At 56.7% G+C, this 17,363-nt stretch overlaps 1 protein-coding gene across 1 annotated transcript in view; it reads left to right on the top strand.

Annotated features, from left to right (window-relative positions):
• The first annotated feature begins 254 nt into the window (after positions 1 to 254).
• The window catches only part of ADAM12 (ADAM metallopeptidase domain 12), a 230,999-nt gene continuing 213,890 nt past the window's right edge, over positions 255 to 17,363 (top strand). The window contains exons 1-2 of the mRNA XM_036027533.1: positions 255 to 306; positions 1,120 to 1,256. Coding sequence (XP_035883426.1) covers positions 255 to 306; positions 1,120 to 1,256 — 189 coding nt within the window. The remainder of the gene's footprint in view (positions 307 to 1,119; positions 1,257 to 17,363) is intronic.

Genomic DNA, 17,363 nt, shown 5'->3' with positions numbered 1-17,363 from the left:
GGTCCGCAACACCTGGAGCTTTAAGCGCTGCGAGACCAGCTGGAGGATTTTCCAGAGCGGCGGTGTCAGACACGGACGGCCCGGGGAGCGATCCCTCTGCAACCCGACTGCAACCGCAGACTTCCACATCGAGAATGATAAAACGGTGTGGATTTACAAGTATTCGGGGGGCTGTAAAATGTCTAGGATTAAAATTTCAATACCACTTGTGCCCAATAAATACGAACTCCTGAGTAACCTAAAACTGGGCTGTTATGACTCGGGCCCGAAACGCCGGCATCCTGCTTGAAGGAATGGGAATAGCAGGCAGGTTCCGCTCCTGCCCTTCACCTTGAGGGATGCCCTGTGGTCACGGCGCATAGCAGGAGCGTGACCTCATCGGCGAGCCAGCCCAGAGAAATTACTGCGTTTGTTGAGAAAGTGATACACTCTCCAGAAGAGAAAAATGTTATACTTTCCATTAGGATTGTTGATGGAAATTGGGCTGAGTTGAACCTGTGTCGGTGTATTAACGGGTTGGACAGACAGACCCCAAGAAACAAGATCGTATAATCGTTTATTGAATTACTTAATTTTTTTTTCATACACCAGTCTAGTCAGTCTGAACTGGCAAATTAATTTTGTCTATGGAATCTCTCACCGAAGCATATAAAATTAGCCGCCGGGAGGCCGGGGGTGGGGTTGGCATTGTGTTGAACTGATTCCTGGGGACTTCAGGAAATGGGGTAAGTCTCTTCCTGTGGCCAGACCCGGGACCCTTTCCACCGAGAGCTGACCTCACGCAAAGCACCCACTCCTCCCTTGGGAAGTCACTGTGTGTGCGCTCATGCTGCTTGTTGAAGAGCGGCACCCCCTAGTTTGACTGTGATAACCACCGGGCACAGGCCGTCCGTCTTGAAGGAAAAGCTCTAGCTTTCGTTTGCTTTAAGTTACAGAGTTTACAGTTAGAGTGACCGGGACGTCATCGGTTTCCCCACTCAAGACGATTTACAAGGGGGTGGTGTCTCCCCAGGCTTACCCAGCTCCTGGTGTTCCGGCCCAGTCTTTACATCCCGAGCTTCCAGTGCCAAACTCTTCCTGGCCAGGGTGAAGAACAGTGCTGTTTTCTCTCCCATGCAGGGGCGGTCTTGGGGAGCAGCCTAGCACCTGCCGCGCCCCAGGCCCCAGCGGGGGACCAGGGAGGAGCCTATGACGTCGTCAGCGCCTCTCTTTTGAACGGAGATGTGTGGGACCCGGTGCAGAGTGCCGCCGCCAAGGTTGGTGTCCTGGTTTTGCTTTTTTTTTTCTGACTGTTCGACGGCCGAAGTTGTACGATCACACTCGCTGCACTCATGTTCTCTTGTTCAAGTTGTGTCTCTATTTTAATGCTCACTTTATCCTCCTGAGGTGAAGTCTTTGTTCTTGCGAAGATGAACTACAAACCAGCTTTGTGTCCGTTTCAGTGAGCGGCTGGCAGTACCTGCATCGGTTCCAAGTCATTTTCCCAGCGCGCACCAGGGGTCACATCGGCAGAGACACACTTTTGAGTTGTTCTTTCCTGAGTGCTGGGTGATTTTCTGTATTCACGGCTAGACCATCGATGTTTTGGTTTTACTGATAGGCTATTGTTAGAAGCATTTTGAAAAAAACTTGTGATGAATTTTGATGCAGTTTCACACTTTATTTTGACTCGTGTGACTTGAGTCTTCTACAGTGTAAAGGCATAATATGAAGTAATTGCGATATTAATGATGAAATTAAACATCGTGATGAGTGTTATCTGCCAAGTCCACCCCCTGGTAGCTGTCCCGACTCCTCTGGGATTCCACCTCCAGGATTAGAACCTGTGGCCGGAGGCATGGGCCTGCTGCACTATTTAAGGGAATAGGGAGCTAGGTGATTTGGGGAACGGCCCTTTGTCATAACGGCTCATTTCAACGTATGGCTCACAGGAGCAGCATTATGGCGCTATAATTCCAATGCGTGCCCGTATGCAGTGGTTGACCCCTGTGACCCTGAGTGGATGGGAAGGTCCGCCTGTGAATATCTGTTAAAGTGTGTGCACACATTTGCCATAATCCCCCGTGGGACGGGTGCGTGTACCTGCTGTGGGAATGGAGAGTCTGGCTAATGGTGTCTCTGTGAGTCCTTCTTTGTTAGCGAGCGTAGCAGGGGCCGTTTTCATTTTCAACTGCATGAAGAGAACGTATCCTCAGGCGCAGAAAATACACAGCAAGGAAGGTTTTCACAGCACGGCTGCGCCTCCCATACCTTAGAATAGAGGCGTTCAGGTTTGCAGTCTCGCTTGCCTGTGCTCCTCTTTTATTCCTCGCTCCCCTGGTGCTTTCTTTTCTGCCGTCTTTAACTGAGCACCTATTATCCGCCAGGTGCCGGGCGGACAGTCAGTGACGGAGGCAGACCAGCTCTCTGCCCTATGCAAATGACATTCTAATGAGGGAAGCGTAAATAAAATAACTTCCCATTGTGCTAGGAAAGAAACGACAAGTTATTAAAGGTGCCCGTAGGGGAGAGATATTTGCTGAGTGGCCGGGGCAGACCTTTCCCTTAGAGCCATCAGACTTTGTCAACAGGCTTGAGAGAGCCAGGCACGGGCGGGGGGGAGGGCAGGGGGAGCCCGGTCTGTCTGCAGGGATACGGTCCTGGGGTGGCGTCATACAGCAGCGGCCAAGCGGCGGGCCAGCTCAGCGGGTCCCACGTGACCTCACCGGAGACACGGTAGCCTATGGAAAACAGACGTGTGTCCCGAGGAGAGGACCCCCTCCCTGTAGCCCTCGATCTCGGATGGGCAAACATTCTGATCTTGTGACATGCCCACCCAATTCCTGTCATTGTTCTTTCGAGAGCTGCCACACTCGGCCTTCATAGCGGCGAGAGGCACTCCTCATGCTGCAGACAGAAACTCCTCGCTCTTAAACGTAAACATGGCTTGTGTCCGGGCGGCCATCCGAAGCCCAGCCCGCTGCCCCTGGGAGTTCGAGCAGATGGCTTCCAGTCGGGAGCGCCGGTCCCCTCTGCTGTTCCTCCAACGAAGCCCTAACTCACCGGGTCCCCGGAGACCTTCGGAGGTGGACTTCGAGTCACAGCATGCGGGAAGACTAGGCTTGGTGGGACAAGCCTGTTCCTGGAGGCCCTGACTCACTCGCCTCCCCAGGATTCACTGTTCAGATCTGTACCCCACCCCCCAAACCAGCCCTGGACCTGCCGGCCTCCCACTGGCCCGAGTTCGGGGCCACCCGTGACCCTCACTGTGCTTTCCAGAGCGATGGGGCCTGGAGGGCAGTAGCCGGTCGGTCCCCGGGAACTCCTCGTTCATTCACAAACACCGAGGCCAGGCCTACGGTGCACACGGCCCTGTTCTAGGGGCTGCAGCCCCCTCTCTGCCCTGCCGGAGCCTCCCCCCGACTGCCCGAGGGAAGCGTGGAGACACACGGGAAGTGTGTGAGGGGGAGGCTGTGGACAGGGTGGTCCGGAGAGGTCTCCTTGTGGAGGTCACATCGGGCTGTGACCCAGAGGAAGTGACTGGTGAGCCAGCCGTGCTGAGATCTGGCAAAGAGCATCCAGGCAGAGGGAACAGCAAGCATAGGCTGGAACAGAGGGGGAGGAAGAGGAGTGTGCAGAGGTCTGTGGGGCCCAGAAGAGGCTTGGCTGGGGTGAGAGGGCACTGCAGGGCTCTCAGCCCGGGAGTGGCAGTGCGTTTGCACAGGACTCGAGTGGCTGTGCAGAGACTCCAGTGTGTGTGTGGGTGGGGGGGGAACGAGGAGACCCAGCGGTGGGGGCTGGTGTAACCAGCAGGGAGGCAAGGGGGGGGGGGTGGTGAGCCGTGGTCAGGTTGAAGGGGAAGGCCATCGAACTGACCGATGGATTAGAAGCATTTTGTACCTGCTAACCTCATAAACACCCCCAAGAGGAAGGACCCCCTTATTAGTGTGGTTTTCACGGCATCGTCAGCCTACTGTGTACAGTGGGTCTCAGCCTGGCTGCACGTGAGAATCGGCCGGAAACGTGTATAAATAGTGGTGTCCAGCGCACGGGCTAGAAGCGTGTGATCTCATTGGTTTGGGGGAAGGTCCAGGCATCTTCCTTTCTATCAGGCGCCCGGGGAGCACGCTGCGTGTATAACCTCGACACCGGTGGACAGTCAGGCTTCATCCGCCACTGGGGTGCTGGGCACCTGGGCTCCCATCCTCTGCCTCTTCCCCCTCCCCCTTCCTCCCTTCTTCTCCCTTCCCCCTCACCTCGGACTGTAATACGTGATAGGACATTATGACCTTTGCAAATGGAGACGTAAACCGCCTTCGTGGGCACTGACTGGCAACTACGTTGGAAGAGCCACCGGATGGGGAAGGAGGTGACCTCGTGCGCCTTGTCTGTTTGCAGCTGTGACCCAGGGGTCAGATTATCTGCCTTCACCACCCGCCCCCCACCCCCGGGGGTCATTGTAAGAATGAGTCGAAACAATGGCTATAAAATAACTTGGCAACTGCAAGCGACTACATACGTGTAAGGGGATATGGAAAGTTTGAAGTGTGTCTAGAGACCGAGCTCCAGGTCACGCCCTGAGAAAAGTCCCCCCGGGACCCGGGACCCTGGACCCTGTCGCGGTGGGGTGGGTCGAGAGGCGGCCTCCCCCGAGCTCAGCCCGGGAATGCTGCAGGAAGCGTCCCGTTTCCAGCTCTCGCGCACGGGAATGAACTCATGGAAAGAGTACATGAAATGGAAAATAGGAAAGGCAGATGGATTAGAACACGAAACCGAAGCCTGTCCCCGGGGCTCGAATATCAACTATCAAACAGCAGCGGTGGACTCTGCTCCATGCATTTGCACGGGCTTTGTTGGCTCACAGCGGGGAACACGGGCCCTGCCTGTCCCCAGATAACCATCCCGGCCCCCTTGTCCCACCCCACCCCACCCCCGTCCCGTCAGCCTTCTCGGGGGGGGGGGGGCACATTCCCCCGCACCCCCCAGTAGCAGCTTCCACTCCCCACACTTCATCACAGCTGCTCTGGGCAAGGTCGTAGGTGCGCCCCCGACCCCGCCGCTGCCCCAGCCAGTGCCTGCCTTTCACTCTTCTCTTATGTAGCTTGACACTGACTCACTCTCCCTTGGAAGTCTCACCTCCTTTGGCTCCCGAGCCCCTGCGCCCTCGTCTCCCCTCATGTGTTTTTAATTCATGTTTTCAGTCCTCCCTTTGGCTTTGTCCTTTACCTGCTGGTTTCCCCCGAGCTTCTTCCTGGGCCCACTTCTGACGGAGGGCCCCCACGGGCCCTGTCGCTCGGCCCTGCGGCCTCCTGTCCACCCGGAGCCGTCAGACACTCTTCACATGCTAAGCCGGCCATGTGACTTACAACCCACATCACTCACCCTGCCTCGACCCCTGAGGTGGGTCATTGACTTCTCAGGGATTTCAGGCACCCCCCCCCAACAAAAGAAATTCCCAGTTACTGTAGACACTCTGTGCCCCAGAGGGGACACAGCCCTCCGCCCATGTTCTCTGGTCCATGGTGCCCAGGAGATAAACTTGTCATCCCCCACCAGCCCTGAAGTCAGAGGTGGGAGGGCCCATCCTCCCGGAGCGTCTCCTGACACCTGTCATCAAAGCCAGGTTCCTGAGGTGGCGCCCAAGACAGACGCTTGGCAGGCTGGGCCGTCCCGGCTCCGGAGGGAGACCCCACGCCGACCTCCCAGCCACCTAGCTTGCGGCTGGCAGCCTGTGGCCCAGAACGTGCCACACTGTTCGCCACGGTGCTGCGTGAGTGCTGCGTGCCGAGTCCTGCGCGTTCCCAGAGCCCCTGCCCCTGAGACGCCCGTTCTGACCTCCCCAGCCCGTGCCTTTGACCTTGGGAGCATCTCTGCGACGCGCAGGCACACCAACCCCAAATTGAGCCTGTGGACACGGCAGAAACAGACACTGAAGGCACGTGGTTAAGATCCTCTAATGTCCCCACGGAGCATGCGGCCAGGGCGGGCATGCAGGGGGAGGGGTACCTGCTGTCTTTGTCCCCGATTGCAATCCTCGGTCTTTGCTGGGTGTCATTCAATAGCAGAGCCCCCAAATAAGCCAGTTCAACTGTGTCCAACCCAAGAACCAGTTCCAGAGAGAAGCGATGGCCGTGTTGAACTTGGGCGAAAGCAGGGAACTGTAAGGTGTCCGATGGAGTAACTGAGACACTGCCTTCGGTCCAGCTTCTGACTTCCGTGCGGCGTCAGCGCCTCCGTCCATGAGACCCGGGACCCATCTCTGGGGCACGGACCTCCTGGGCGGTCTCTGTCGGTTTATATTCCTGCTTCTCCCACCCGCAGGGCCTCCCTGAGGGCAGTGGCCTCAGCTCTACGCCCTCGTCCCTTAGAGCAGTCTCGGCGCCTCGCAGGGCGATGGGGAATGTTCGCTGACCGGCCCTGAGTCCCGGCTGTGCCCAGGCCGCACCGCCCACTGGTGTGGAGGTGGCCGCGGCTGCCAACTTGTCCCCGGAGGGAGCGCCAGCCTTCTTCAAACATGTGACTGCTCCAGGCCAGCTCCCTGCCGGGCCCTCCCCTGCTCACTCCTTCCTGGCCAGCGCCCAGAGGGGAAAGCAAGCCAAGGAACGGGGCTCATTTTGGCGATACCCCTCTGGGAGCAGACGGCTCAGCTGGGGACAGCTGGGACCGCGCTCCCACGGGGCCTCCGCTAGCTCGTGTACTTCCCGTGACCTCTCAGCGAGGCCCTGGTACGACTAAAAAGAAAGGTCTTTCTCGCACCCGGTCTCCCTCCAGTTTCTGCAACACCTCCAGCCCCACCCCCCAAACCTCTAGCATCAACCTGGAATTAGATGGGGTTTTTTTTTAATTATACAAGAGGTACCAGTTTCATCTTGTATATTCCCTGCCCCAGTCCTAAAACCAGCCATTTCTCCACGGAGCCTGGGTTCCCTGGACACGGGTGTGAGACGCCAAGACCTGGGCTCGCGTGGGCCCTCGGCTCCCGCGGCGTTGCAGCTTCCCGGTGTCCATAGCCGGCTGAGCGTGCGCACCCGCTCGACTTCCAAGAAGCGAACCTTCCGTGCTGGGTCGTCACTGAGGCGCACCACGCCTTTCCACGCGGTCTATTCCATTCCAAACGGTGCCTCGGAGAAAGTAGAGCAGGAATTGGCTTTTTATGGCCGTGCCTATATAGGTCAAAAAGAAGAATGGCTATTTTCAGTAAACTAAATCATTTCTTGAGGTCCAACCCCATCATTATGTTCTCTTCCCCAAAATGTTAGCGTAAAAAATTAATACCCAACTCTCCGGCACTTGACCTAACTGTGGCTTCTCATTTCCCCTAAGGCGAGCCCTGCCTCCCGGCTGCCTTTCTGCTAGCTACTGAAAATGAATTCGACCTTTTTCTAAAAGATTTTATTCTGCTGGCATAATCATTTTCATATGCAGGCTTTACCCAGCGAAGGTGTACGGGTCTTCTTTCTGCTCGAACCTGCTAATTTTCCGAGCGTATAATTTAAAGACACGGTCGTAAACCCAGAAGAGAGCCAGCAAGAGCACAGGGCTAATGAGACCGGGGTTATGGATTGTGTCCATCCAGAGTCCCCATTCCACATTAAGAGTCCCCGTGCCCTCGGGAGCCATTCACTGGGCTCGGTTTCTCGGCCTTACGTGGCACGTCTCTGAAGTCACGCGGACGGGGCAGCCCAAGTTCAGAAACGTTATGGGCACACGATCCCCCAGCAGTGAGGGATTATCAGGGCTGTGTTTATATAGGTAGGGGGCATATTTTACCTGGTTCTCAACCTCGGTCACCCGTGACCCAAATGCAGTATGGGAGCCTCATTATAGAAGCAGCCACACTTAATAGCTTGGCAAGCTTGAGGTGCACCGTGATTTTTTTCTTCAAACACATTAAAGGAACACAAATTATTTATGTATTTATTTTTAGAGAAAGGGGAAGGGAGGGAGAAAGAGAGGGAGACAAACATCAATGTGTGGTTGCCTCTCACACCTCCCCCCCCACTGGGGACCTGGCCCACAACCCAGGCATGTGCCCTGACTGGGAATCGAACCAGTGACCCTTGGGTTAGCAAGCCCATGCTCAATCCACTGAGCCACACCAGCCAGGGTAGAACAGGAACTATTTAAATGAAGATGCTGCACGCCTCTTCAAATGCATCCACGTGTCACCGGGGGAGCACATTACACTACATGAAAACGGTGTTTTACACCTTTAACAGTGGCTCAGTGTTTTCGTCCAGGAGATGCTTGCCGAGTGTCTCCTCAGGGGGCCACGTCGAGCCATGCAGGCTGAGCCCTGCAGAGACCCGGGCAGGGGATCCGTCCAGTCCCCGGAGTTGGGTGGTTCACAACCTGCTTGGCTTCCAAGGGGGGTGGCCCTGCCTGGGGACAAGGTACCACTCCGTGGATTTCCAGCCGAGAGTTTCAAGGTGTCACTTTTGAAGGGAAAAGCTTACTGATTCGAGATTACCCTGTTTTTCTTTGCTTTTTGAATTTATTAAAAAAAAATTTCCATGGCGGTCAACATCCGTGGTCTCGGGTAGACAGCACAGCGGCGGGACACGTGTACATACCTTACAAAGCGACCTGCTTTCCCGGGGAGTTCTTTCTGTGTATTCACTCAGACAGCAAACAGTCATTGGAAACCCATTATGTCCCAGGCCCTGTGCTAGGTGCTGGAGAGATTCTGCCCTTTTAAAAAATGCGCACGAACGGGCCGTTTCATTTCAGGACCACTTTGAAGTGCGCTCGCACAGAACTCCAGGAAATGTCAGCTCCTCCTGCAGAACAAACATAAGAAGAGTTAAGAGCCCACCAGGGGTAGAGAATTCTATCCTAGCTCCTTTGAAATCTAGACCCTTCTTTTATAGTTCAAAACGAGACCACTGGGGCATATAATCTTCGGTTGTGCCTATTCAGCTAATAGGAATGTGTTTGCGTTGCCAAAGGTTATTGCTGGTTTGAGTGTCTTAAGTGGAGTACGTGGGAATGCACGCGATCCCCTGGGGCCGTTGGGCGGCCCCAGCTGGCCGCTGCGCCTGTCTCTCTGCTCATTTGGGGCACGGGGAGCAGACATTTGCTGTCTCGCAGTTTTCACGTCTGGGCCGTTTTGGAGGAGTTCAGAATTCCGGTTCTGGAGAGTCCTGGCCTCCTGGCCCGAAGGAGGGGAGCAGGGAGCATTTTAGGGCTCGTCTCCCCCGGAACAGTCTTGGTGGAGTCCCAGAGCCGGCCACTTCCAGCCTGCTGTTTCATTGGCAGGTATCGAGGCTCGTCTGGTTCAGTCTAGAAGCCTTTCTGGGAACGCAGCTGCCACGGGAAATGCCTGGAACGGGCACAACGCAGGCTGCGTGTGCCCTGAGTTCCGAGGGCGAAAGCAGGAGCCTGCTTTTCTTGCCACCCCCCTTCATGGCCTAGACGGGGCGAGGAGGAGCCGTCGGCTGGGAAACCTAGACCCAAAACATCGAGTGCATTTTTGTTCGTTCCGAGAGAAGGGACCTAGAGACGTTCTTTTGGCACCGACAGGCATTGCGAGGAAAGGGCTGGCCAGCCGAGCTGGCAGGTGGGGAAATGAGTTGGAGAAGCTTTAAAGATCTGTTCCTATAAAATGAATGTCCAGAAGCTGTGGGACTGGACGTCTTTACTTAAGTAAATAGCCTCAAAGACAAAACATGTACATTTTTCACGGAAACCTCCCCGCTTACAGCCGCCCATCTTTTCGGATTGCAAGCAGTGCAGCGCGCGCAGCGTGGGCCTCCTGGCCCCGTGGACCTCCTCGGGGCAGCTCCTTTCAAGCCCAAGTGCCTACGGCCGCGCTGGCAGGTCCATTCGACTCTTTATTTGCAGCAGCTGGCCTTCCAATGTCCTTGCTTGTATTTCTGGGTCCCTCGGGAAAAGACATTAGGTGACAAATCCTAGGTGCTTTTCAGACCAAGGTGGCCTGGGGAAACCCCCCTCCCCGAGGAAGGGTCCCAGCAGAGACGCGGACCCGCAAACCGCGCGCAGCACTGCCCGCGCCCTGCGTGTGGAAAACTAGCCGTCAGGCTTTCCTGTCTCCGTCCCCTCCCGGGGCCCCGAAGCGCCTATCGCAGATGAGATCACCGTCAGGAGGGGGGCTCGAGGGGAACAGGTTTCCGATTCGGCGGGGCCTGGAGTGCCGAGCTGAGAGGGCGGAGTTCATTCATGCAAAGGGTAGGAGCTCCTTCCTTCTCTCTGCTGCGTAGTGTTCCATCGTGTCGATGTACCGTAGTTTTTTAATCCACTCATTTACTGATGGGCACTTGGGCTGTTTCCAGCACTTGGTTGTTGTAAATTGTGCTGCTATGAATATCGGGGTGCATAGGTTCTTTTGGATTGGTGTTTCAGGGTTCTTAGGGAACAATCCCAGCAGTGGAATTGCAGGGTCAGAAGGCAGTTCCATTTTCGGTTTTCTGAGGAAGTTCCATACCGTTTCCCACAGCGGCTGCACCGGTCTGCATTCCCACCAACGGCACACTAGGGCCCCCTTTTCTCTGCATCCTCGCCAGCACTTGCTGTTTGTTGTCTGGCTATGATGGCCGTCCTCACCGGTGTGCAGTGGCATCTGAGTCTGACCGTTTAAAACAAGGTATCCTACGTCTCTCATCCCCCCATCCCTGAGCTCTCACTATATGCGCAGTGGTGGCCTTGCAGTGGGACTGGGGTGGGGGCGGCGAGAGCCCACAGTCCCCAAGAGGCCACTCCCAGGGGCGTCACCCTAGCAGATTCCACTTGGCCCAGGGGCTGTTTCCAGGGTGCAGAGTGGCTCTGCGTGGGACCCTCCTCACCAACACACCTGTCCCCAGCCCTGAGACCATCCCAGCTGGCTGTCGACAAGGTGGCCTGGCCAGGAGGGGCAGGGCCTCAGGGGCCACACCCAGTGCTGCCACCGTCTCGCTCTGTGGCTTTAGCAAGTTGGGTGACCTCTCCGAGCCCCTGCTTCTCCAGTAAAAACAGGAACCCCCCCCCCAAGCACTTGTTTCAGAGGGTTGTTGCTAAGTTTGATAAGACGGTGTTTGAGAGTCTGGCACTTGGCGGGAGGGATTTGTTGTTGTTGTTGTGATTTGTACTCCCCTGCCGTGAAAGGTGTTTGGAAACTCGGGTTTTGAAGGGCACGTCCTGTTCATAGCATCTCACTGGGCCCCTCCCTCTCCGGCCGCTAATCCGTCCTCATGGTCCTCGGACGGGTCTGTCTTCAGCACAGAGCTGGCCGTGTGTCTCAGAACTGCTGGAAGGCCATCGCAACTTTCCATCTCTTTCAGCCCTTCAGTGAGGGGCTGTGGCGGCACCGATCCGTGGCCAGAGCCCCCCTCTGTCTTCCTCACGCTGTGCGCCACCTGCCACAGCTACTCCTGTCCCCAGGGGCCCGTTCCTGCCTCTGCGCTCCACACGCTTTCCCTGCACACTCTTCCCCCCCATGCCCGGAGGCCCTCCCCCACGGTCCCCGACGCGCCTCTGCGTGTCTGGGTTCATCGCTGAAGTTGCCCTTCCGGGCGGTGTTCCGGACCAGACGTCTGTGTCCCTCCAAATCTACGTGCGCAAGCCCTAACCAGCAGCGTGATGCTGTTTGGAGATGGGGCCTTTGGGGGGTCATCAGGCCGTGATAAGGTCGCGGCAGGGGCCCGCACCACGGGGTTAGTGCCCTTATAAGCAGAGCCTTCGCTCCTCCAGCTGCGGACACAGCAATAAGGCGGCGAGACACAAGGCAGGACGAGCCCCCCCCCGCCCCCAGATCCTGACCATGCTGGCACCAGTCTGGGTCTCCCCAGCCCCCAGAACTGTTGTTTAAGCCGCCCCGTCTATGGTGTTATGTTGACGCAGCCCGAACAGACTAAGACGGTGGTTCTTCCTAAGCTCCTTGCATTCACACCCCTGGCCAAGGCCCGGCTGGCTGCCAGGCCCCCGGTCAGAACCGCCATTATGGACCTGACCCAAGTCCTCGGTCAGCGCCTCCGTCGGGGGTCAGGTCATCCGGGGACGCAGTCGGTCCCTCCATGGAGGCGCGTGTTCTCCGCACAGAGCAGCCGGCCTGCCCGTTGGTTTCCCAGGGCAGCGGGGGTGTCTGTAAAGGCAGGTACTGTGTGCCCCGCGTCTCGTGCCCTCAGCTCCGTCACAGGGCTGGGCGCATAGCAGATCCCCAGAGACGCTCAAGTTCATCTCAGTGTCTACGTTGAGAGTCCCCGGTCTTTCAGTCATTCCATCTCATTTACTTTTATCTCGACTTTTGTCTTTGCCCAGTGCTTTTTGTAATTTAGGTTTGATGGATGCCACAAAAAATAAAAAATGATTTTCATAAACAGTTTAACAATCATTTTCCTTGCATTCTCCAATGATTGAAAATGTCACTACAAACAGTGAGCTCTTAGGCAAACCTCTGTCCCTAAAAATACACACGTCAGAGCTCTTGACTCAGGTGTACCCCACCTGTGAGTGGGTGGCACCCCCAGAGTTTGTCCACAGTGCGCAGCCGCACGGGTTCCGGGAGGCCCCGCCAGGACGATGTTCCGCATGCACCAGACTTGCCCGAACCCACCCCGCTCCGCTCCTCTGCGTCCCAGCTCTCTCCCGCCACATCCTGCCCCGCCCCCACCTGGTTTCTGCTTCGCCTCCCCTGGGACGTCCGGTCTCCTGTCCAGAAATAAAAACGCCTCCTTTTCCCACATCCTTGGGACTTCTGTTCACACTCCTGTCTCCTGGCTTGATTCCCTCTGCACCCTCAGCCCCTTCAGCAGCTCCGAGGCTGGGCAGCATGTACCCTAACTCCTCTAATTTTTTAAAAAAATATTTTATTTATTTTTAGAGAGAGAGGAAAGGAGGGAGAAAGAAAAGGAGAGAAACATCAATATGTGGTTGCCTCTTATGTGCTCCCTACTAGGGACCTGGCCCACAACCCAGGCATGTGCCCTGACTGGGAATCGAACCAATGACCCTTTGGTTTGCAGGTCAGTGCTCAGTCCACTGAGCCACACCGGCCAGGGCCCCAGCCCCGCTATTTGAAGCTGCTTGGGACAAAGTCGGTGATGTCATTCCACCCCAGGCTTCTCCTCTGAGGAAGAGCCCTAGGGGGCCTCCTGTGAATGCCTGCTCCCGATCTCAGCTCCTGAGCACCCCGCCGCCACCACCCCCCCCCGCCCCCGCACAGGCCGGGTGAGCCCTTCCACCCCTGCTGGATGGACACCACTGTCGTAAGGGGCCTCGCCGGCCACGTCGCTGACGCAGCGCCCACTCTGCTGTTGCTATAATTGCCCATCGAGCCTTTTGCAGTGTGCCTCACCTTTTCATCTGCTTGCATCCGGGTTTCACGTCCCCCCCACCCCACCCCCGCCACTGGGCTGGCTGTCCCAAATGGACGGAGATCTACCTCTTTTGCTCACTGCTGGTCCCCAGAGGCCGTCACAGAAGCGGGCGTGATAAAACCAGTGACATCTGGCTGAGTGGGCGGGCGGGGCCGTCACCCTGAAGCAGCCGGTGCTAACCAGGCCTTTCTGTTCTCTGCGCCCCACCCCCACCCCCCGTATGTGATCTCCTGGGGCCCCTGGCTGTTCTTTGTAAGATCCTACGGTGTTTTCTGTTTCCAGGGCAAGAGACTTCATTCCCAGTTAGTATACTTTGAATTTTCTAAGTTGACTATTTTGAGCTGGCTTCACGTTCAACAGCCTCTCAGACGATCCTCACCGTTCGGAACCCCCTCCGCCCCGTGGCAGGAGGCTGCCGTGGCAGGACGTGGTTCCCCGTGCTGGGGGACAGAGGTCGCGCTGCTCCCAACGCGGCTGACGGGACCGGCGTCTGCCGAAAAGACGAGAGAGTGTCGCTCGTTGTGGAAGCCGGGGGAAGGCTAAGACAGCAAACACGGGGTGTTTAAGGGAGCCAGCCACAGCCTCGGTCTCACGGCTGGCTGGGGCTTTGGGTTTAATGACAAAGAATTCAGGGTTAGAGCTTCAGAAGAGGTTTCTGCCTGTTTATGCTTTCCTCCTCCTGGAAGGCCCCACCGCAGGCCCGCCTCCTCCCTGAAGCCTTCCCTGACCACCCAGGCTCCGCTGACCCCACGGCCTCCGAATGCCCTCCCCGTGCGGTCAGGACCACCCAGCCGCACACAGCGCCCCTCCTCATGTGTCTGTGTGGAGGACAGACACGACCGAGCTGCAGCCACATCGACACAGAGGCCCAGCCAGCTTCCAGCGTGAGGGGCTGGGATTTGGGGAAGGGGGTGGCGAGAGGGCAGGACCCAGCTACTGCAGAGGGGGGAGGAGGCATGCCCAAAAGGCCCCCGCGCAGCCTCCCCACGCATCCTGTGGCCCCCAGCCGGCCGGCGTTCCTGCTGTGGGGTTCCCCTAACCCTTCTCGTAGCTTCCTCTCGCGGTCTTACCCTCACCGCCCGTGGACGACCTTCAGCCTCGCGCCGCTTTTGTAAAAACGATCAGGTTGGGAGAAGGCACCCAGAAGGAGAGTGACGTCCTCCCCCAGCTCACCCCGCCACCCACCCCTGCCCTGCCCGAGTTACGCTTCTGTAGTCACTCGGCAACACAGAGAAACTGCACTTTCAGACCGATAACTTGATCGAATTGGAATTCCAAGCGTAGCTAGATGTCCTTTTTTTCCCTTTTCCTAAATCTGCTCGCTCCAGCGGGCTGTCTGCCCCGCGCCAGAGTCTCCGATGTGAAGACACATAAAAAACGTGTAATCCCTGCCCCCTGGAGTTTCCAGCCCAGGAGAAGAGCCAGCACCTCAGCAGAAAAAACAGTGCTCCTACGGCTCCGAGAGAACCACACCCGGCCTGGGGCGGGGGGGGGGGGGGGGGTGGGGCGGGGGCGGGGGTGAGGAGGGCCCCAACCCGGTGGGGGTAGGGCCTTAGTGTTTCAGGAGCACAGCTCAGAGGAGGCTTGCTGGGGAGGGGTGTGATTTCACACTGGACCTCAGCGCCCACTGGCGCCCTCTACAGGCCAAACACCTCGCCTTCTCCTCCTTCGGACCCGCTGTCTCACCCGGCACGGTGGATCCTGGGTAAGATCCGATTCTCCTCGTCATGGGCACAGTCTCCTGTTTCGGCCCCTTCTCACCGGACAGGCAGTGTTCCGCTCTTGACCTTTGCACCGAGCAGGTGCTCTCTGCATGGGGGCCTCCCACGTTGGGGTGCCGAGTTTCTCGTACCGTCCCACTGAAAGTGAGATGGGCATCCTACCCGGTGCCTGACAGAGACAAGGTCGTGACCTTGGCACTCTTTAGTGTTAACCCTCAGTGCCCACAGGCCCCCCACCGCCCAGTGCCCACTGCCCACTCTCCCCTCCTCAGCCGTGCGCACAGGAGGCCCCCTCTCGGGTCTCTGAGGATGAATCTGGGCCGTTTGTCCGCACTGGGAGTGATCAGCGGGGCCAGGGGAATGGAGTACGTGACTGGTCTGGCCTGGGCCATATGCCCGTCTTGGCACTGGGAAGAGGACACAGTCAAGGACTGAGTGGGCCAGTAGTGACTCCCCCAAAATGCCCCCAGGTTCACGGACCCTATGAGAGGATGGCGGGGAGGCCAACGTGACAGATGTCCAGTCGATTGTGCAAATGCGTCTGTCCGGTTATCCTGGAAGATGCTTCGTGGCAGCTGACGCATGTGTCGCTCTCAAACTGACCTTCAGCTCCAGATGCCGTAGGAAGGCGGCCTGTGTGTGCACGCTGCAGCTGTTCCTCGCGGTCGCCAGCGGTGGGACCACACTGCTCCTCACCTGGGGCGAGGTGTCCACATGTCCTCCGCCTCACAGCACGCCAGGCGTCGGCCACCTGGCAGGGGAGATTTCTACACTTCCAGGAGATCCCGTATTTTGCCGTGTGTAATGCACACCCACACCTTCTGCGTATTATACACAGGAGTATCATATTCACGATAGGTAATCATTACACCCATGTATGATGCCCATCCTTATTTTTCCCTCAAACATTCGGGCCAGACATGCTCATCATACATGGCAAAATACGGTCATTTGAGGGCATTTCCTCAAACAGAAGATCCAGACTAGAAAAAAGTCGTCTGAACCGCTCTTCCTTAAACCTTGAGTTACATTGAAACAATGACCGTGTCGATGTGTGCTTTCTGCTTTCTGTGGAAAACGCTGAGTGAATGAATAGCGGAAGCAAGACTTCCGTGAGGGTGGCTAGGGCAGTAAAGACAGGGTTGGGTCGTCGGAGTTACTTCAACTTCAGTAGTGCACATGCACGTGAGAGTCCTGGCGGCCCGGGAGGCTGGGTGCCAGCGGGAGAGGCAGGAGGAACTCCCCCGCGCCCTGGTGGTCACGCGGAGACAAGATCCAGCCAGAGCGACGGGTTCGCAACAGGCACACACTTGGCCTCCCCCTCATGCCAGAGTTTAAATTTCCGTGGGCAAGGGGGCTAAAGGGTGAGCTCCAAGATCTCCGAAAGGTAGAAGCGGACTCCTCTGTACCCCCTCGGGGTCGAGAGGGCAGAGAGCCTCCAGGCTCTCAGGACCCGGGAGGGTCACCCCCAGGACGCGGGCGCTAGTCAGAGGTGGGCTGCGTCTCTAGACAGTGCGGCCCGGCCTGGAGCTGGCGTCATCCCAACAGGTGAGGGCCTTGTCACGTGGGTCTGATCTGCCCACGGAGGACAGGCTGCCTTCTCTGCGGGGGCACGCATGAAAAAGACACGTGAGAGAAGAGGCAGGGAATTGGGACTGACCGGAGACAAAGACAAATAATGATAGCAGAGTCGATCCTGGAATGAGCTGAGAGTGACTTAAGAATAATTAGCATGGATATATTAATAGTAAACGCAAGTTCAAAATGGAGAAAAATAGTAAAAGCTCAGAATGGAGAATTTCAGCTGTCGTGTGGAATCAACAAAATAAATCAAATGGACACTGGACAGTGGAATAATGCCATATCTCAAGTTAAGTATTCGCTGGAAAATTTAACAGCAAAATGGAAACAGGAGGCGGGAACAGTGAACTTGAAGGCAGAGAAGCAGAACAAGACCAAACGCGTGAAAAAGCGGGAAGAACACAGCAGGACATACGAAACAGGGGAAGTCTGAGTTGCGTGCGGCTGGAACCCCGTGAGGAAGAGTGACAGGCTGGGGCGGAGGCGTTGTCTGGGGGGATTACGGCTGAGAAGTTTTTTCAAGTGATGAGAAGCAGCCATTTCATCCAAGAAACTCGTGAATTTCACTCAAGAAACTTGCGAACCCCGATTAGGATAAATGCAAAGAAAACCTCATCAAGCTGCTGAAAATCAAAGTCCAAGAGAAAATCGTTAAATGCCACCTTCAAAAGAACAAAATGACGATCCACTGCAGGATTTTCAGCAGAAACATACCAGCCAGGAGACATGGAAAGCTGCTTTGAAAGGGCAGCAAGTAAGGAAAACTGCCAGC

Source organism: Phyllostomus discolor, chromosome 5 (genome assembly GCF_004126475.2).
Source record: "Phyllostomus discolor isolate MPI-MPIP mPhyDis1 chromosome 5, mPhyDis1.pri.v3, whole genome shotgun sequence".
NCBI classification, from domain to species: Eukaryota; Metazoa; Chordata; class Mammalia; order Chiroptera; family Phyllostomidae; genus Phyllostomus; species Phyllostomus discolor.
The sequence above is the reverse complement of the archived record's forward strand: the minus strand, read 5'-3'. Positions and strand labels throughout refer to the sequence as shown.